The sequence below is a fragment of the Sycon ciliatum genome, chromosome 1 (assembly GCF_964019385.1).
Source record: "Sycon ciliatum chromosome 1, ocSycCili1.1, whole genome shotgun sequence".
Taxonomy (NCBI): Eukaryota; Metazoa; Porifera; class Calcarea; order Leucosolenida; family Sycettidae; genus Sycon; species Sycon ciliatum.
The window spans coordinates 6,893,495-6,914,525 of NC_088643.1; the positions used below are offsets into that span (position 1 = coordinate 6,893,495).

General features: G+C 49.0%; 2 protein-coding genes and 1 long non-coding RNA gene across 3 annotated transcripts in view; 2 read left to right on the forward strand and 1 right to left on the reverse strand.

Moving 5' to 3' along the window:
- The first annotated feature begins 3,035 nt into the window (after positions 1 to 3,035).
- LOC135811556 (uncharacterized) lies at positions 3,036 to 7,215 on the forward strand. The gene is made up of 2 exons (XR_010552657.1): positions 3,036 to 3,562; positions 5,890 to 7,215. It is a non-coding gene; the product is annotated as an uncharacterized LOC135811556 (long non-coding RNA).
- A 2,859-nt stretch (positions 7,216 to 10,074) lies between these two features.
- On the forward strand, positions 10,075 to 15,554 carry LOC135811564 (uncharacterized). Its single transcript, XM_065324797.1, has one exon. The coding sequence runs from the start codon at positions 10,444 to 10,446 to the stop codon at positions 14,830 to 14,832; it is 4,389 nt and encodes a 1,462-aa protein (XP_065180869.1). The 5' UTR covers positions 10,075 to 10,443; the 3' UTR covers positions 14,833 to 15,554.
- Positions 15,555 to 16,504: 950 nt separating this feature from the next.
- Positions 16,505 to 21,031, reverse strand: part of LOC135811585 (uncharacterized) — a 30,172-nt gene continuing 25,645 nt past the window's right edge. The window contains exons 15-16 of the mRNA XM_065324818.1: positions 18,414 to 18,545; positions 16,505 to 17,665 (exon numbers count right to left, since the gene is read on the reverse strand). Of these exons, the coding sequence (XP_065180890.1) occupies positions 17,063 to 17,665; positions 18,414 to 18,545 (735 nt within the window). The 3' untranslated portion in view covers positions 16,505 to 17,062. The remainder of the gene's footprint in view (positions 17,666 to 18,413; positions 18,546 to 21,031) is intronic.

Consider the following 21,031-nt stretch of genomic DNA (forward strand, 5'->3'; position numbering starts at 1 on the left):
CGTACACGTACATGTGTGGGTGATACCTCTGCTGCGCTGGCAGTGGTAGAGGCCCAGGTACCGGCTTAGCGTGCACGAGCGGTATCAGTGATTGGAATATTGACTTGAAGTTGAACTTGCTAGGCCACTGTTTACCTAAGTAGGTAGACAGTTGTCTAAAGTCCCTAGGCTGCTTACAGTGCTCAATGTCCACTGGACAGAGCAAGTAATACAAATATTACACAGCAATGAATCAAACAAGTCTCATTCCGCTGTTACTCCGCCGGGGTAGTAACAGCGGAATGACTAATGAGACTTGTTTGATTCATTGCTGTGTAATATTTGTACCTAAGTAGGTATATACATGTACATTGTTATGCTGTTTTGTTTTTTTGCATGTTTTTTCTTTCTTTCTAGAACTTTGAGTTGAAGTTTTTGGAACACTTGGGAAAAAATATTCATTGTGTTTATTTTGCCCGTAAAAGAGGTTGTAACATCACGTACATGTGTGTATTGTAGTACTTGTAACATTACGCAAGGACTAGTGCTAGTGGTACATGTATTTTGCTTTACAAAACGGGTTTATTCAAACAATACGACATGGAAAGAAGGAAGAACACCAAAAATACAAGGGATGAAACTTGGCGATGAAACAAAAATGAAAATTTGAAATAGTCTAATCCAAAGAAACTCTAGGCAGATGTATCAAAGTTGTTTAAATATTCAACTCAATCCCTAGACGAATGCTTTGAGTGGTATTTTAATGCTCTATGTACAGATTACAGAGCCTTTACACACATACATTGTACATGTACATGTACATGTAGAGGACAAATCAACTCGGACTCTTTTGTCGCTTCTCGGACTTTCAGACCTACAGTATTGCAATGTTCAGGCCACTGATGCTCAAGTGGTTATGCTATTTATTAATAATATTATTTATAACTCGGATGTTGAGCCATAAATAAATGTGGAAGAGAAAAAGACATATGGATACGAGTTAAGAGTAACGCTCCATCACTGTAACATGATACTATATACAGTCAGAAAGTGCAATAACTAGGCACAAAACTGACAGAGTACTGAAACATTCGACGTCCTGACACCTAGCTTCAACACATCTTTTCAGAAGTATTTTGATCTTCTTTTCAGCAAACTCCCTCATTGATCTGCACCGCCTGTATTGTATAACTGTGTTTACTGAGTTCCTAGTTTAAATTCGTTTTTAAAAACATCTCTTTAATTCTTGCACTACCCCATTATGACCATGCTTAAAGACGCAGCGTCTTTTCAGAAGTATTTAGATCTTCTTTTCAGCAAACGGCCTCATTCATCTGCATCGCTTGTATTGTATACCTGTGTTTACTGCTTACTGCTTACTGCTGCTTTATTGTTCCAAGTATCAGTTTAGTTTAGTTTAAATATCTCCTATTATTATTATTATTATTTTTTCCTCACCCCACACCCCTCTACCCTGTTATCGGCCCTCTTAAGAGTTGTGTTCATCACTGTTGAGGCTTCCGATGGAAAATAAAAGAATACTACTACTACTAAAAATCTCCGTAGCACTTTCTGACTGTATATACATGTAGTATCATGTTACAGTGATGGAGCGTTACTCTTAACTCGTATCCATATGTCTTTTTCTCTTCCACAATATTATTTATTTATGTATTTCGTGAAAATCTGGCATATGGTTTTTCTGGCGCGGTCTGCTGTACTGCCCGTCGCATCTCTGATCACCGCTAGTCCATCATACTGCCCGTCGCATCTCTGATCACCGCTAGTCCATCATACTGCCCGTCGCATCTCTGATCACCGCTAGTCCATCATACTGCCCGTCGCATCTCTGATCACCGCTAGTCCTTCATACTGCCCGTCGCATCTCTGATCACCGCTAGTCCATCATACTGCCCGTCGCATCTCTGATCACCGCTAGTCCATCATACTGCCCGTCGCATCTCTGATCACCGCTAGTCCATCATACTGCCCGTCGCATCTCTGATCACCGCTAGTCCTTCATACTGCCCGTCGCATCTCTGATCACCGCTAGTCCATCATACTGCACGTCGCATCTCTGATCACCGCTAGTCCATCATACTGCCCGTCGCATCTCTGATCACCGCTAGTCCGTTATTAACTGGTTTACTTTATTGAATCCGTTGAGTTCATTGTCCGCTGCATGCTGTTCTCACATTTTGCTGACTGTACCAAAAACTTTGTGTTTTTTTTTTAGTTTGTTTGTTTGTTTGTTTTTTATTATTTCAGTTCGTTGCCTCAACAGTACAAAGTACAAATATCAAGAGGGACGAACGAAAAGAGAAAATAAAACAGAGCAAAGAGGAGTACAAGTACTTGATTGTATTCGCAAGGTTGACCCTACATTATACATATCTGCGGTGTGCATGACAGTTGTGCAAGATGGACCGAGCGCACATGGTTGGTTGGTTGGTTGGTTTTTATTTCACTTCGCACATTCAAACGGGATGACGACCCAATAAAATGACGGCGAAGGCTTAGCCTAGAAGTGGCTATGGAAGAACATAGTAAAAGCTATGGAAGCACATAGTAAGAGAATAGGATACTAATACATCGCGCTTGCTAGTGTCGTGATGCTGATGTGTTGGCAGATGTCAAAATCACATGACAAAAAAATGTCAAGCTACAGGACAGGCAACTCGATCATTGGCCCGTGCATCAGAGTCAGGGGACATTCTTGGTCGGTAGTTTGCTACATACTCCGGCATGCATGCACTGGCTGTTGGTAACCACCCACACACACATACACACACATCCCACGCCAAGGAAAGTTGTACCGGTCCTGTAGTTTGCTACACCGCACACGCCAGTGGAATCGACACTGCCGGCAGCTAGGTACTAGGTGGCAGCAGTGCAGGGTGCGCGTGACTGCGAGCCTGCAACCGCAAGTAGTCCCTACACTACAGTCCGTGGTGACTACCGCCGTGTACTGGCCTGGTACATTGGTGAGGACGATCGAGTAGATCTACTATTACTAGTACTACTACTAGTACCGACGTCTCCCACACATAAAACGGAGGTGGTTTCGGAAAAGGAGTTCATTCTTCTTCTTGCTCTTCACTCTTTAGTCTAAATAGATGCTTCCTTCTCGTTGCAGCCGGAGAGTAAACTGTTTTTGGGTCAGTCAGGAAATAGTAAGCGAGAAGTATGAACAAATGTGTAGATCACCATTTCCAACGAAGAAAGTCCCTTGTGAAGAACGCCTACATATTTCGCCGGTGGCGCTCCAGTGGCAGCTGATTGGTTCAGGTACAAGGTTGTAAGCTGGTTGACGAGTGACTTCGACCGTTCCTAAACTATTCCGCTGCCCGTTACCAACAGCTCCGGACACCCAAGTCCCGTCTTTAGATTAGAATTAGATTTGTTCACAGCCAGGTCTGTATGTTGCCCTGCCACACCAACTCGGCACGAAGAGTGAGAAGGGTACCGACAGTCCGTAGACGGTAGTACACGCTAGCCAGCTGGGCTAGGCAAAACTAAGCCACCGGTACCTACCGAGTACCGTGTGGCGCTTCCGTTCGCGATTTCCGCCAAGAATGGCACGGTGAGTCGATTTCTTTCGCACTCAGCTTTGCTAGCTACTACCACTTACTGTATTTTCCGTTTCGAGTGCAGTCTCGGAGAGTCTCCTCTATTTTAGTGTTAGCGAACTGTCTGTTGTAGAAACGTCACTACTGTAACTGGTACTCTACCTAGTGTACCTGTACATGTACCGTTGCTCGGTAATAATTGACATGGGGCCAAACTAAAGAAGGTGTGTGGTTCGACTAACATGGACATTTTTTTTACGGGCGGGCGGGCGGATTTTTTTTTTTTTAATATATTTTTTAGTAATAGCAATGAAAAGTATGAATGCCGCAGACATCACCACGCAACATGACAATTTGTTCAAGGTTTGGTTTTGTGTGTTTCCAAAATCGATTTTCACGTTCCGATCATCAGTGGAAATACGGAACTAAAGAGATCAAGGGAAAGGGTGTTCATGAGTTGTTTCTGCACTGTTCATGCCCGTTTGTCACACTTACTCTTTATTTTAGTTCTCACTTTTTGTAAAACTTACCACAAGTTACCCGTCATGTGTCACACTTCTTTGGATTTTTAACCTTTGTTTTTCCCTTGATCTCTTTAGTTCCGTATTTCCACTGATGATCGGAACGTGAAAATCGATTTTGGAAACACACAAAACCAAACCTTGAACAAATTGTCATGTTGCGTGGTGATGTCTGCGGCATTCATACTTTTCATTGCTATTATTAAACTTTTATCTCCACGTAGATTATTTGTATATTTTTTAGTACATGTAAATACACTGTATACGCGTATCGAGTAGACTCTACTACCAGCACAAGGCAGCAGTCGTACCACTCACTGCACTGCACTGCAGTACAACTACAAGTCAAGTCCAAAAGGAGCCGCCTGCGTCCGCAGACTCACGCCGCACAGCACGTAGACGTGGACGTGTTCAGTCCACGTACGTCAGTCACACGACAGCCCGCCGAAAAAAAGTTACGGTCGGGCTGAAATTGTACGGTCGGTCGGGTGAGTCGAACCACACACCTTCTTTAGTTTGGCCTGGTTATCATTTTACCGTTCACGCTATTTTCGACGGTAGAGGGCAGAGGGCGAGTCTACTGTTTTTGATGTGTTTTCGAGACACGGCCCGGTTAGCAGTTCGGCTTCTGAGTCCTGACTCCTGACGCAACGATAGACGTGTGAGGTAACCCTAGTTCTAGTAGTTGGAACCGTTTCGTTCTCCCGCTAAAAAGAGCTTTCTATCGTCGAAACGGTACCAAACCGACGGTAGTTGGGGTTTGGGGTAGATCTACGAGTACCGTTGGATCTAGCGCGTAAACTGTAAAAATAATGCCATGTCTACACACACAAAAAACGGTGCAGGCCTACCGCCGAAAATAGCGTGAACGGTAAAATCCTCCAATCAGCAACTCGTCCGGTCTGGCACCGGGACTACGCGACCCCGCACGTGTTTGCGAACCGCTTTGGAGCTATTTTCTGTCGGCAAGATCAAGAAGCGCGAGCTGTTACGTTAGGGCCTAGGGGCGACCACCTTCCTTTTCTGTGTCTTGCTGGGACCATATTGGCGACTACCCAGCGTAGAAAAATTAAAATCATTTTGAGCGATAAACCCTGTACTGTATGAATTCTCACTCTTACTCTGTTCCAGAGCCGGGTCAGCGACCCGGTTGGGGGGGGGGGTAATAAGTACTTGGACCCGTTTGGCAAAAGAATACCGGGTCACTCGTGAGCCGGTTGGGAATACATATGCTACACATACATCGTACATCAGGGTGTCCTAAAATAGTTACGGCTCCCTGATGCACATGCAGTCACAGTGGGCTAGCGGCGCTTGAACGTACCCCGGCTCTGACCCGGTTGGAAGAGTTGTGCCGAGGTACACTTGTACCCGGTTGGTTTGAAATCCTAGAGCAGACACTGTGTACATGGCATGCTCATTGGACTGGTACATGCAGGAGTATAATATAACTGAGTATACACACACAACAACTGAGTATATATACTGTTGGTACTAGTGCGTCATTGTGCAATACCTGTAATAACAGTGTTCTACATTATACCATGGACTGTGTACATGTACACGTAGGTGAAATCCGACGGAAAGTAAGTTAGTGCATACTAGCCAAACTTCCACACAGTCAGTAGTCAGTACAGCCCTTGGCGCCCTGAAAGTGCTAGGAATACTGCTTGCCGCGCACATGCACAGGCACATTGATGTGATCCAGGTGGCCAGCTTTGGACTTTGCGTCGGATTCCACCTTACACAGTGCATAGTAGAACACTTTTGTTGATTCCTGCTGGTTCTTCTCCTTTGATCTATCTCTCCTCTACAACTAGGACGGTTCTGCCAGGCCATGAATTGGTTCTGCCGAGAACAACGACGGCGACAGCGAAACCAGCTCGAGATGGGTTGCAAGCAACAGTCACCCTCTACTGCGGCATAAGGAGCGGTGAGGTAGGCCCAGCAATGGTGCCACCCTCCTTAACAAACTCCTATCATTGTTCCCGAGATGGCACAGCCGCACCGCACCTTTCTTCTGCACGACGTTGCAATGAAGAAGCCGAGAGTGTGTGTTTCCGTCGCCGTGTCGCCTCAATCGTGTCAACTTGTCTAGTACTACTCAACGTCTTGACTTGGCTGCTTCAACCCAGCATTCGCATTGCCCTGGTGTCTTTGACCTGCTGCTCCGACGCGTGCTGGCAGTGTTGCAGTGTGTACGTGCCGTTGCTTTCTTCTCTGGCAGCAAGCAAAGTCAAAGCCCTGAGTGTGCGTCATCGCCGCCGTTTGGACCGGATCAAGACACTTCAAGCCCGTGTACTGATTAGTTTGTTAAAGTTCCTGTTCCACTCGGGAATGCTCCTGCCACTGGTGTTTGCAATCCTAACGGGAATACTAGTACCTACTAGAATACAGACAGTATTCTTCCAACATGATGATCTGCAATCGGCGTGGAAGTTCCAGCCGATCGATGGCCCGTACTCTGCCCATGCGTGGCCCAAGCTGCCCGTGACCATTAATGCCTACGTGGCACCTCTGTGCTGCCTGCATCGTCCAACGCTTCATCTGCCGACGTATGTGCACCCTCGTTTCACCGCCTGAACAGGTGCCAGACATGGTCAGCGTATCCAATGGAATTGAACATGTAAACTGCTTCCGCTAGCAGTGGCGGGGATATAGAATTATGCTACTGCTCCCGACATCTACAGGACCCTTATACATGTATATTATAGGTATGTTTGTGTGTGGGTGGGTGCGTGCGTGTAATCTACCCGTGTATGGGTTAGACTGAGTGTGTTCGAAATAATGGTCATCTATTACCAGTTAATTGTCAATCTCTCTGCAGAACAACTTTCCATTGAATGATATTCCTTTTTCAAGTATGTATATGGCTTTTGGTGTTGACTTTTTGGTATTTAGATATTGATATTTGCTGGCCTGCTGCAGATGTTTAAAGACATTTTCCGGGCCCAAATGAATTATTTATCGTCTTTCTGTCCTGGCAATATGGTGTGGCTTGCTTAATTTATCGTATTTATTTCCTTTTTCCCGTTTCCATCCCCTTCAAAGTGATCAAATATTTATTGTAACATGTACATGTATAATATATACCGGTATCTGGTTTCAGTTTTCCCACTCAGATTCAGTGAGTTGTGGCAGCTCGAGAGAGTGCTTGATGCAACTCGACACTGACGGTAGCAATAAAGCCCGTTGTCAAGGACACCCGGGCCAACCCTGTGCTCTGATAGCCAATCACTGAAGACAGTTCGTTCATGAGTCGCTCTTGGCAGTAGGTAGTTTGTCCTTCGCTCAAAACTGAGAGCATTAATTTAGAAGCTCCGTGCTCAGTAGTACAACTACAATGATGGATTGCAGTGCATGAAAAAATTAATAGTAGGCACTTCAGTCACGTGACATGACCTGTCAAAAAGTGCTAACGCTGAATCGCGTACATGCGTGGCACCAAGGAAAGGCGCATGCATAGATCGATCTGTAGCTGCACGGAAGCTGCGCAGGGCCTTCTCGTGTGGCGCAGCATGTAGCTGAGGCCCTCAGCTTTCGTTTGAGCCCACATACGTCATGATGCGGCAATTTTTTGAACTCACGTACAGTTCGAGTAAAATCGGCAAGGATTTTTCGGGCATTTCACTTGGTTGCACGCATTTGCCATGTAGCTCATCGTCTTCAGCGTCGTATTTCCTTTCGGGATCAGTTGTCCTCGTTCGTCCGACACTTTGCGCATTGCTGCGCAAGGAGAAATAATGCGAGGTGTTATTGGAAGCGAACCGCGACAGGCGTCCTCCCGGCAATAATCCTTGTTCGTCGGAGCCCATGCGCATGGCTGCGCAAGAAGAAATATTGCCAGGTGTTATTGGAGTCGCATCGGAGCAGTCGTCCTCTCCTGCAGGCGACGAGTAGGACAGTATATACTTCGGCGACTGGACCAAGAGAGCTGACATCAAAACGGCCTGCTCGGAACAAATCGTCAGCTGATCAGCAGGTGGCTTCCAGCGACCAAGAAAAGCATTGACGGTGATATTATACCAAGAATCCAGCACACACTCTATGCACAAAATCTCTCATGCTGGAGTTGCTGAAGTTTCAGTAGTCCCAAAAATTTGCAGACGATGTTCTATTGTAATAGTTTGTCATTTCTTTCCGTCAAATACCCGGTAAATTCTAGTTTGCTCAGTCTTCGGCTCATTGTTCTTCCGTACTCATCACCAAGTCAGTACTGTACATGTAGCAACAATGTTTTCTGGCACTGAATTATTGTAGTTACTTTATCTTACCTCAAAGTCTCATCTTATGCTTTTCCGAAGGCTTCTCTGCACTGTTTTCATGCTGTTGCGATGGAGTTGCTATGCTGTTGCTATGGAGTTGCCATGGTGACCATACCCGATATCTTCGTCGGAGCTGCCGGACGGATGAAAAATCCGAAGTTTTTCCAAACCATGCTGTTTCTGCATTCATCTGGTTATTTTGACCTGCTTCCAGCGAGCCTGGTATTTTGCCACTATAGACACTGAAGCAAGTTCTGCCAATTTCTGATATGCTGCTGGTGCCGTCGAAATACTGAAAATGCCGTTATTCAATTCTCCGACTTTGGGTGGCTATATCTCTGTGCTAAGTTATTCTTTTTGCTTCAAATTTTCTGTGGAGTCTTCCTAAACCTATCTGAATCAGATACAAAAAAGAAATACGCGTATTTCTCGTTTTGAAAAAATCGCCTGAAGTGCCTATTAATAGTCGAATGACACCCTACATTGTGTCTTGCACGGACGGTGGATGCTGTAGCACTGCCACTGACTGTACTGGTCGTTTCACATCCCGGCGGCATTCGGTGGTTGACAAGTGACGTACATGTACAATGCAACATGCATTGCGTGTGATCAAAGTAACTTAGTTATGCGCGCAATCCCATGAGTTACCTGAGTTGCTACAGTCAGTGGTAGACCTACCCAATGCAGTGCTAATGGTAGATGTTGACCTACTGTATAAGTACAAATTTCGCTATATTCGTTAGGGGGCACGAAATAACTAAAGTTTGTACCAAACTAAAGCTTTTTTCTGAACTTTCGGGGCGACAGACCTCGACCAAAAACGAAATTTAGTAGATCTACGTAACAAGCCTGCTGGTGCAGTGGTGGAGTGGTCTAACGAAAGATTTCGTCACGGATCGAAAATTGTATAGTCTACTAGTATTATACAATTATCACTCCCTTAGTATTGACTCCCACAGACTTTTGCTACACATAAGCAGTCAAATATTCCTGCATATTGACTCCTTAGGGCTTATATTTGACTCCTTTTTAGGGATTGAACACATGCTTTGGTTAGTCGTGATACTAAGTAAATCTAATATTGACTTCGTGCTTGGTCAGTATAGGAATAAAAGACCTCGTACATGTAAAAGACCTCGGCTTCGCCTCGGTCTTTTATCGGCTTTTATTTCATATACTGTATATTCTCTATTATAAGCCCAGGTCTCCATTACTAGCACAGTCTCTAATACTAGCACACTGTGAGCACCTTTCGAAACATTATGAGCACAGTCTCTATTATTAGCACGGTATTGGTGGAAATCAATGCTGCATGCATGATATCCAGCATGTATTTCTTCTTGCTCTGTATGGATGTATTGGTTGAAAAAATATAAGCGCAGTCTCCAATATAGGCGCGGTCTCCAATATAAGCGCGGGGTAGAGGGGTGTTGAAAAAATATAAGCACGGCGCTTATAATAGAGAATATACGGTAACCTCCTACTCAGTCAATATTAGTCTTTACTCTTAGACACATACAGTAGTCCTTACTTCACAACAGCAATGCACTGACGACGTGACCTGTCAGTCTACCATGGTCTACGCGGTCCACCTGTGTAGACTCTACAGTCCAGGGATCGGGAGTCGCGGAAGATCTACCAATGGCAATGCCCTCCACAGACTAACATTAGTAACAAGTACATAACAGCACTCGGCAGTGCCACAGACTACACGTCCACAGCCCAGGCGGAATTGACGATCTTTTGCCGGACTGGTGGAAGAATATTGCCTTTGTAGTTTGGCTTTGTCCAGGATTTTCCATCTTTGGCAGTGACAGAATTGTTTCAGTCGCAATTCTTGGTGGTTTCCAAGTCTGCCGGTTGCCGTGCCGTTGCACCAACTAATTACTTCCCATTCTAGCATTGCGACCGCGATTGGTGGTGAAGGGGACTCCGGTAGGGCAAAGTCCACGACATCTCTCCCATCCGTGAATAGTGCATGCGCAAAGGCTCGGGTCTGAACAAATCAATGACGGTTTCTTCTTTCGGCAGTAGGCCGGCCCGAAGAAAACAGTTCGTCGCTCCGTCAATACTACACAGTGAGTCTGTGCTCCTCTGACAGCGGCAAGCATGATCATTTGCAAGTCTCGGCGAAGATCTCGGTGCGCCGCTAGCGTCTTGTTGGTGGTGTTGACTGCATTGGCTGGGCTGAACAGTGTAGTGTTTGCCTTTAACGAGGATGTGGTGCCGCTTTGTTCCGTCGATTCGGACGAGATCCGACCCCCGGGTAGCCGAGAGCGGTCCAGCTTGAAGAGCAGGACGCAGGACGAGCTAGTAGACGTAGCGACGTGGACAAGTGATGTGTATAAAAACGTGACGTTCGAACATATCGTACAGGTGGGGAGCACGGACGAATTCATTGACGCGCTCTACAACATCGAGAATTCGACGTGGATCAAGATGGAAACGGGTGAGTACGGGCTGCCTGGACCGGAGCGCGCCCCCGCAGCGTTCTGGCTACAGGACTTACACAACGTGATGATAGAGGGCAAGTGCCAGAAGGTCGACGGCTACGGCAACTGCGTGCGCTCGGAAACGACGCTGAGCTGCGAGAACGAGGGGCTGAGCGGCACGGGGCTGGCGTTTCTGAACTCGGTCGGCATCGTGTTCGCCAACGTGACCATCCACCGCTGCGGCGCAGTGCACTGGAGCACGAGCTGGTCGAACATGACCGGCCAGCTGCCCATCATGTCGGCGCTGGTGTTTGCGCGCTGCCAGAACGTCACCTTGTACGGCACGACGATCGAGCTCAGCCGAGGCGCCGGCGCATTCCTGGTGGACGTGAGCGGGCACGTGCACGTCGAGTCCTGCACGTTCCGGCACAACAACGCCACCGACATGCTGCAGTACCTGAACTACGCCGACAATGTCACCAACACCACGTTCGGAGGCGGCGGGCTGCTCGTGGAGTTTGCGTTCTGCAAACTGCCGATCCTGTTCAACGCCAGCGATATCACCAACAGCACGTTCTATCCGCTGTGCGAGCACGAGCAACACGGTGCTTGGATTCAGCAGCAGCCACGTCCCAGGTACCTCATCTACAACAACACCTTTCAAGAAAACCGGGGGTTGTCCTACAACATCCTCAAGTTTACGTTCATCCGACCAGGCGGGCATTTCCATCAGGCTTTCGGCCGCGGAGGAGGCTTGTCCATGTTCTTCAAAGGCTTCGTTCACAAGTCTGACATCCTCGTCGACAGCTGTAATTTCTTCGGCAACGAGGGAGCCTGGGGCGGCGGCCTGTTCATGGAGCTGCAGGACGGCGTATCGCACACCAACATCACAATTCAGAGCTGTCGCATTGAGGGCAATATTGGTCACGAGGCGGGCGGAGGCGTTCGCATTGGTTTCATCTTCCTCGACGAGAACATCACCCAGGAGTTTAACAGCATTCAGTTCACCGGCGTTGACATTGTGAGCAATGAAGGCAGCTGGGGCGGCGGTCTATCGGCGTATACGGCCACCGAGCCCCGTCGCCTGGCAACGAACCAGCTTCGCTTCAACGGCTGCAGCTGGTGGAAGAACGTGGCGCAGAACGCGGCGGCAGTGGCGCTAAGCCGCTGGCACTACGTAACGCTGGGCGCGGTGGTGGAGCCCGTGTTCGCGGCGTGCACGTTCCGCGACAACGTGGTGCGGACGAGCCTGATCATCGGCCGCGGCACTATCCTAGTCGACATGCTGGCGTTGACGCTGGTGGACTCGTCGCTCTGCGGCAACAACGGCTCGGCTCTGGTGCTGGACACGTCGTCGGTGAACATGAGAGGCTCGATCACGTTCCACAACAACACCGGGGACACTGGCGGTGCCGTAATGCTCACCGGCTTCTCCTGGATCACGCTGAACAGCGACACGTCGGTGGCGTTCCTGCGCAACATGGCGCACATGTACGGCGGCGCCGTCTACTGCCAGACGAACAGCGCGCACTCGGTGCTGTCGTCGCGCAACTGCTTCCTGCAGTACGCGGACCCGATGGCCTCGCCGGACCAGTGGAACGCCACGGTGACTTTCTCTAGCAACGCGGCGCACGCCGCCGGCCACTCCATCTACGCCACCACGCTCTTCCACTGCCTGTGGGGCGGCGACATCGAGGGCCTCTACCCCAGACCCGAGCAGATGAAGAAGGTCATGAACTGGACCAACTTCCACTACTACCCGAAGAACCGCGCCGGGTACGAGATTGCGACCAGCGCCAATCGGCTCGTTCCGCCCGCGGGACGCGTCCAGATGGCGCCAGGCGAGCACAAGGCAATAAACGTACGAGCCCGAGATGATCTTGACCAGTTGTCGGACACGGTCGTCTACATAACGGTCGACGCGAGCGCGCACAACGAGGACAACGTGACCGTTGGCGAGGACTCCTACCGTACGATCACCGACGACAGCATGAGCAGCATCTGGCTGGTGGGCGAGCCGCTGCAGAACCGCACGCTGCGGCTGCGGACGCTCTCGGCCATTCCCGTCGACAGCGTGATGACGGTGGAGACAACGCAGTGCCACCCGTGCTACTGGTACTCGCCGGCCAAGGGCAAGTGTGTGTGCGTCACGGACACCAAGCAGGTGTCGCACACCGCCGTGTCGAGATGCGACGACTCCAACTACGGCTGCTACCTGCAGAACGGCTACTGGGGAGGCTTCATCAACAACCAACCGCATTCGCCCGGCGACAGCAAGGACCTGCAGCACAGCTGGAACACGAGAACGTTTGTCACGCTGCCATGCCCGTTTGACTACTGCCACTGCGATTCGAGCAGCAATGCAGCGTACAGCGAGTGTGCGCTGATCAACAACGCAACGGAAGACACCGAGGACAAGTACGGCTTCTACATGAACGCGCAGTGTATGAATGGCCGCGTCGGGCGTCTGTGTGGCAGCTGCCGCGAGGGACTGAGCGTGCTGCTCGGGAGCAACGAGTGCCGCAACTGCACCAGCGAGAATGCCTATATCGTGTGGGGCTCGTTCTCCATCATCGGCATCTTCATCACCGTGTTCATGATCTGGACGGACTTCAACATTCTCTCCGGCCACGTCAACAGCCCATGGTTCTACTTCCAGGTGCTACCCTACATCATGTCGGACAATGCGTCGTACCACTTCAACACCATCCCGCCGTTCAACTACATCATGAACCTGGTGAACGCCTCGCTGCCCTGGGCCACCTGCTTCATAGGCGGTCTCGGCGACCTGGAGAAGCTGGCCATCTCCTACGCCGTGCCCACGTACATACTGCTGATAGTGCTGGCCGTGGCCGTGGTGTGCCGATACCCGCGCATGAAGCGCCTCCTGCTCTGCGGCTACCGCAAGGATCAGGAGCCGTCCGTGCTGAAGACGCTCTGCTCGCTGCTGGCCGTATTCTACGTGTCGCTGGTGGGCAACAGCTTTCAGCTGCTCATGTTCGTAGACATCGGCGACAGCGGGCCGTGGCTGTACCGCGACGCCAACGTGAAGTTCTGGGGCAGGGAGCATGCGCCGTGGGGAGTGCTTGCCGTGCTGATAATCATCCTGGTGGCTATACCGCTGCCGTTGTTCTTGCTGTGCGGACCGCGTCTGCAGCGCCGCTACAGCCTGACGCGCTTTAAGCCGCTGCTGGACATCGTGCAGGAGCCGTACGCGCCCAACCGCCGCAGCTTCGCCGGCTTCTACTTCATGGCGCGCCTGGTCTTCCTGGCGTTGACCACCACCGAGATTATCCCGCTGAACATCCGCCAGGCCGTGCTGCAGCTGCTCTGCCTGCTGGTGCTGGTGATTCACATGTGCGCGCAGCCGTACGGCGGCCGCTTCATCTGGCTGAACTGGGTAGACACGGTCGTTCTGGCCACGCTCGCAGCCACCGTACAGGTGAACTTCTTCTATGGCATTCGCTCCGACTCCGGCGAGACCACCGAGTGGGCGGCCTACGTCGTCATCACCCTCATGTCCATTCCTCTTCTCTACCTGCTGGTGTTCATCGTCACATGGGTCTCGCTGACCGTGCTGCACGGGCTCAGCAAGCGAGGCCTGGTCAAGCGCCGCTTCCCCAAGTTCCGCTACATCGAGCAGGCCATGGCGTCCGCCCTGGTCGCGCTGAATCCGCAGCCACCGCGGCAACTGGAGACGTCCTACGATAGCAACGCCGCCTCGATCCTCTGGACGGCCTCGTCCACGGGCACGAGCAGGAGTCGCTCGGGACCAACACAACGTCACCAGCAGCCACGGCAGCAACCGTACTACGAGGCGCCGAAGCAACCGCTCTTGCAGCCGGTCAGCGATAACGAAGAAGACGATGACGACGACACTGGACACGGCAACCGGTCCTATTCCACGTTCATAAACCATGACGCCGTTCGGGAAAGAAACACAAACTCCTCGCGGGGCTACGAGTCGTCCTCCACAATCAACTCAGTTGCATCACAACACCAGATTGGTGACGAGGCGTCCGGCGATTCCGTTCGACCCAACCCAGGGGATAGCGGACACGGATGAAAGCTGCAAGTCCTGTGAGGGTATGCTGTTGTAGTCAGTGCAATTTAACCTTGAGCAACGCAGATGTGCATTGCATTTCTCTCGAGACGTGATAAATAATATTGGCTGTGCTGATGATGTCATCGTATGCCTTTTTTGCCTTGAACCCCTCCGATGATGACCTCTTTGCATACCGTAGGACCTGCAGAAATGTACTCTTTGCACATGCAGTCTTATTCATGTGAACTACAGCCGTGGTCACATGACGATGCCATGTGTCCACTGCTGACTGCCAGTGTGCCTTGAAAGTTGAAACACATAGAACTGTGTCACCCTGTATGACAGTGTCCAAGGACACATCCGCCGTGAAGTTGAACTATTCTTGAGCCGTATACCGATTTTTTACTCTCACTTTGGGCTGCTTTTCTGTTGTTTTAAAACGGACTTTTTTTCGAATCTCAACGCCATTTTTTAAAATTAATTAACGAGCATGCGAATGAAAACATGTAACTAACTGCCCATCTTGGGGTTTGAACCTAGGAATCTATAATGACTATATCCACACAAGCTCTACAAATAAATTAACTGTGAAAAATTACTTTCTATCGAATACTGCAACTCCTACACTTTTTCTTATTCTCCACAAAAGATGCTGTCTACTAGTTGTGTGAGCCTGCCACTTGTAAGAGCAAGTGATTTTAACATTACTATTATTCTGGCATTTCAAACATATTATTCTTCAACTCTGCAGACAACCGTTGTGAGCAGGGAGTCGTAAAATATTTCCTGGTTATGGGCCAAGGTCACGGCACGTGCCCAGTGGCAGGTGGTGGTGGCCAATTGGAACCCAACGGCTCATCACCGATGCAAGATAACTAGTCTAGAACTGCCCAGGGTTGGCTTGCACAGCCATAGCAGTGTACCAATGACACCCCATGCAGGACACACCGATCTGCTTCATTTCTCTGGTTGGATTTCACATGCCATGTACCGGGTCAATGTACATCATGTGCCTATAAAAGAATAGTTGCAAATCAGGGAGTCGTAAAATACCGGTATTTTACGACTCCCTGTTGCAAATCCACGACGATTACACTCCAGCCAGACAAAAAAACCTCAGAAATGAGTCATGTGACTACTGTAAACCGTGAAATTATTGCCATGGTCTAATTTCTGCGAAATTCGCGACCGCGTGAAAATCGCGAAATTTAGACAGCACGAAAAGGAGATCCATGAAAGGTTTAGCAAGAATGCCATTCTGCAATCGCAAAATTAAAACCTCGCAAACCTGTCCGGATTCTGAAAATGCGAACTAAAAACGCCGCGAAAATGTCACGCTTTACAGTACATTGTCACTACTACACATGCCACACTATAGGGGTGGCAATCTCCACAAGCGGCAAGAAGAGCAATGGCATGAAGCGTCAAGGGGCTGTGTGTTCCGAGTCCAGTGCAATACTATTATTAGTATACTCTAAGGCCTCTCGTAGGCGGATCTGGCAGCATTCACAGTCGTGAAGAAAAAACTCAACATGCAGCCATTGTGCACGCACGGCGTTAATCGGTGAAATCATTCAATGGAAAGGAAGACAAGGAGTCAAAATTATTGCACGGCTTATGTGCACCACCGCACGAAGTTGACATGTACACACGCCCCACTACACCTACTCCGAAGCAAAAATAACAGAATATGTTGTGACATCAGGACAACTAACTGTCGACATCATGACACTAGCTCAAGCTGGCAGAAACAATTATTATTTGGAATCAATCCATCATTATGTAGGTTCAAGTCAAGTTCAGCAACAGAATAGTACAGAGAAGGGCAAAGGATATATGCATGCACCATTCGGCACCCTCCGCATATTGCATATTATCTGTATACCAAAGAAGAAATTCTGGAAATAACTTTACGACATACTTCGAAGTGATTACGGTGCAAGTACTGCACTAGCTGGCACAAATGCAGCAGCGCCACAGGTTATTGGATCGCAACAAATTTATGTTACAAAATACGCATGTCCTCTCTTGCCGGGAGATACCGGTATGCACGGTTTGTACACGAAGCCATGAGATTTCACCCCACCGGTCATCAGCTGTGTCTCGGGTCGGTCCTTGCAAAACGTAGGGTGGACTAAATCAGACAACAGTCTCTATGGTATGCTGAGTGAGCCAACCCCCCTCCCCCCCCCCCCCCTACACACACACACATACCCACACTCACACCCACTCACACCCACACCTCTCGCAATTAAAGCTGGAGAAGTTCCTGGATCGTCGAGTTCAGATCCGCAGCCGTGTTTCCGTCCTCGCCGCGTCCAGCTTGCAGCGGCGTCGACGTGACCACTTGGTTAGAGATGGCTATGCCACCGTTGGCATGGGGTTTTGAATCACTCGGCTTTCCCGGTGTGGCTAGGCCGACATCATCCAGCAGTTTCACCGTACTGTCGGACAGGATTTCGTCCACGTGATCACGCATCTCTTTGCTGGCGCTGCGCGGCATGTTCGTGTACTGCTCCGTCTCCTTCAGCGTGTCGTCGAGCAGAGTGCGAGCGGCTGCAGCAAACGCCTCTGACGTCATGCTGACGTCGCTGGCAATGTCACCCATGGAGTGGGAGCTGGCAGATGGTGGCATCAACGTGGTTGCTACCGCCACGCCACGGGGCTGCAACGACACTGCGCCGTCGCTCTTGCTCGTCCTGCCCGGACCGGCCGCCTGGCCCGGGAACGAGTCCGTGGAGTTCGACGTCGTCACTCGCTCCGGTCTCGGTGCGCTCATGGTGGTGAACGACGCCGATGCTCTTCTTGCTGGATCGGCCGCCGCAGGCTCTGATCCATCCGGCTGAAGATTGGCCTGGCAACAACACAAGGGAATACATGGCAATGGTTAAAAAAAGAAGAAGAAGACAACAACGATGACACGACAGAAACAACGACGACAGCAACACCACCACCACCAGCAGCAGCAATACATAACAATGGTTACGAAGACAAGTTAGACACTGACAACGATGACAAGCAACAACGATGACAAGCAACAACGATGACAACCGACAACAATGACAACAAAAACAACAGCAACTGCAACAGCAGCAGCAATAAACAATTTGTTGTTGGTCACTCTTGTCACTCTGCTATTTCCATTCCAAAAGAGGCCAGAAAGGTGACAACACTCCAGTGCTACTCTACTCAGCACAATGAGAGAAAACGAGAGGAGAACATTTTGGAAGAAAAGAGCACAAATCAGCAGCAACGCACAAATGAACTGCGCAGAAACAGGACAGATCTTGAGATCTGGCACAGCACAAGAAAGAGCTTTGGATGTGAAGCTGGGTGCTAGGCCACCATACTCTACGAGTGCATGCATGAGCTTGAACACAAATGTGCACCCATGGCCCCTTGCACACCCACACATATGCATGCACACGCACACCCATACATATGCATGCACACACACACACACACACACACACACACACACACACACACACACACACGCACCATGCACACACACACACACACACACACACACACACACACACACACACACACACACACACACACGTGCACAAGCAACGGCTGATCGAGAGAACACTTCTTACCACCATGGATGATGCCGATTCCAACAAGTCTCGTTTGCTATCGCCAGCAGGTAGGTGTAACTTTGTTCGTTCGAGTTGCTGCAGTGTGGACGCAAGCTGTGCCTCGTTCATCAGCTTGCACAGTAGGTCAGCCTGAGTTCAATGGAGAAATTGAGGAACATACACAAGTACACAGACACATGCATAGATGAATGTGGAGGGATAAAGAGAGAGAGAGAGAGAGAGAGAGAGAGAGAGAGAGAGAGAGAGAGAGAGAGAGAGAGAGAGAGAGAGAGAGAGAGAGAGAGGGAGGGAGAGAGAGAGAGTTGGCGGTGTTTGTTTGCGGAACGAATGCAAAAACATGCGTATTAGTGGAGCACTGCCTGTGCCATGTCTTGTCTCACCCTAGTACCCTAGGTGTGTAAGCTAGACGCACAACACCAGCATGTAGAGTGTGCATTACAGTAAAAACTCAGTACAGCATACCTCCAAGGGACAACCAAATCAGTACTTTATAACTGTGGTACTCTATATCGAAAGGTCAAATGACTGGAAATGGGATGCGTAGGTCCAAAAAAGTACAGCGCTGCTCAATGAAATCCGATCGCATGAGTCAAGTTTGCGCCGTGAACCGTTTCGCGGCCCAGCGTTCGCAGGTCGAGGGCTGCGTAACGTCCGGCATGTACATGAGTTTCTCGATCGGATTTCACTGACCAACACTGAACTTGATACCCAGTGCAAAGAGAAACGTGTGTTATGTCCAGGGTACTTGTTTACACTGAACTGCTTCACTCTTGAACATGTTATTATTCCCGTAGCTATGCAGAAGACGTTACTTCAGTAACGTCTGGCGCTAGCCAGGGTCCACACAGCTTTAATTTGGTGTTTGTTTGTTTGTTTGTTTATTTGTTTGTTTGTTTGTGTCACGCCTGGCGCTATCCCGTATCTGTCCCGTACTGTACCGTACCAGCAAAGACAGCTGGCCACAATATTTTTGTTTGTTTGTGCCATCGACATGCCTGGCGCTATCCCGTACCTGTCCCGTACCATCAAGAGTACGGTACCATCAAGAGAATGAGGCTGCGTTTACACGGAGACGAAACGAAACGAAACGGAACGAAAACGGGCTGGCCTCGAATCGTTTTCAAACTGTTTACACGAGAACGGCAAATCGTTTTGAACCGTTCACACGAAAACGGAAAACGGGCGAGCAGGCTGGAGTTAGTACGTGCTGGCTTGGCGCAAGAGCGGGAAGTAACACGTTAGTTGGAGTTGGTACGCGCTGGTACTCGCAAAGGTCAGGTATTTCCCGCGAAATATAGTCCCGCGCGGAATGGTTTCCATGACCGCGCTCCGTTTCCAATCGTTTTCACTGTTTTCACCGTTTACACGAGAACGAAAACGTTTTGAAAACGTTTCAAAACACTTTGAAGTGCGTTTCCATTTCGTTCCGTTTAGGTATCGTTTTCGGGCGTTGTCGTGTAAACGATAGTAGTAAACGCAACGATTCCGTTCCGTTTAGGTCCTACTTCGTTGTCGTGTAAACGCAGCCTGAGTATATATGCGAAGTGTATCGGGGGAATGCATTCAGTGCAGTAACATTTTGTGTGGATTTGTGTGCGAGGCCGAGATCCCACTAGCAGGCTGGCTGGGCCGCCTGTCGACCAGCCCGGGAATCGCATGTAGGCCGATAGCATAATAATTATAACGTATATACAGTCATGTAGATCTATAGCAGGGAGTCATATTATGTAAACGACTCCCTGCTGTATGGGGAGATTTTCTGAAAAAAAAATACGAAGTAGGGAGACGAGTAAATGCAATCAGAATGGATGTTAGTTGCCGTCAGTATAATATTAATAAGAAGAAGAAGAACGCCCGTGATCGGCAGAGTCAGCGCCGGTCCCAGGAAACGTCAGGACAGACATCCCGTCGACTCCAGAACGCTCGTGATCGGCAAAGTCAGCGCCGGTCCCATAGCTATGCAGAAGACGTTACTTGTACTTCAGTATCTCATTGAAACGTTTTTGCAATAAAATGATGTAGCTAATCAAAGAAAAAAGCATTTCCATCAGTTCTAACAACATGCACGATGAGCTAGGCAACAAAGCATAGCGCAGGGCCCTGAGCTTCCAAGCTCTCTCGTTATTATTAAAAAAAAAAAACAACGTAGAAAGGAAAAAGACATTATGGATATGAGTTAAAAGTAACTCTCCATCACTGTAACATGATACTTTATACAGTCAGAAAGTGCAATAACTAGGCACAAAACTGACAGAGTACTGAGACATTCGACGTCCTGACACCTAGCTTCAACACATCTCCGTAGCGCTAACCGACAGCCTTCCAACTTGGAAGGTTCAAGGTTATGGAAAAGACCAACGAGGGGAAGGCAAGCGCAACGAAAACGTTGTGTTGAAGCTAGGTGTCAGGACGTCGAATGTCTCAGTACTCTGTCAGTTTTGTGCCTAGTTATTGCACTTTCTGACTGTATAAAGTATCATGTTACAGTGATAGAGAGTTACTCTTAACTTGTATCCATAATGTCTTTTTCCTTTCTACATTTATTTATGGCTCAACATCCGAGTTTCAAAAACAACAATAATGATAATTATTGAGATATTATGACTTGGAGCTCC

Excerpts from the sequence above, each read along its gene's own strand:
- LOC135811564 (XM_065324797.1), top strand. The coding sequence starts at position 10,444 with ATGATCATTTGCAAGTCTCGGCGAAGATCTCGGTGCGCCGCTAGCGTC.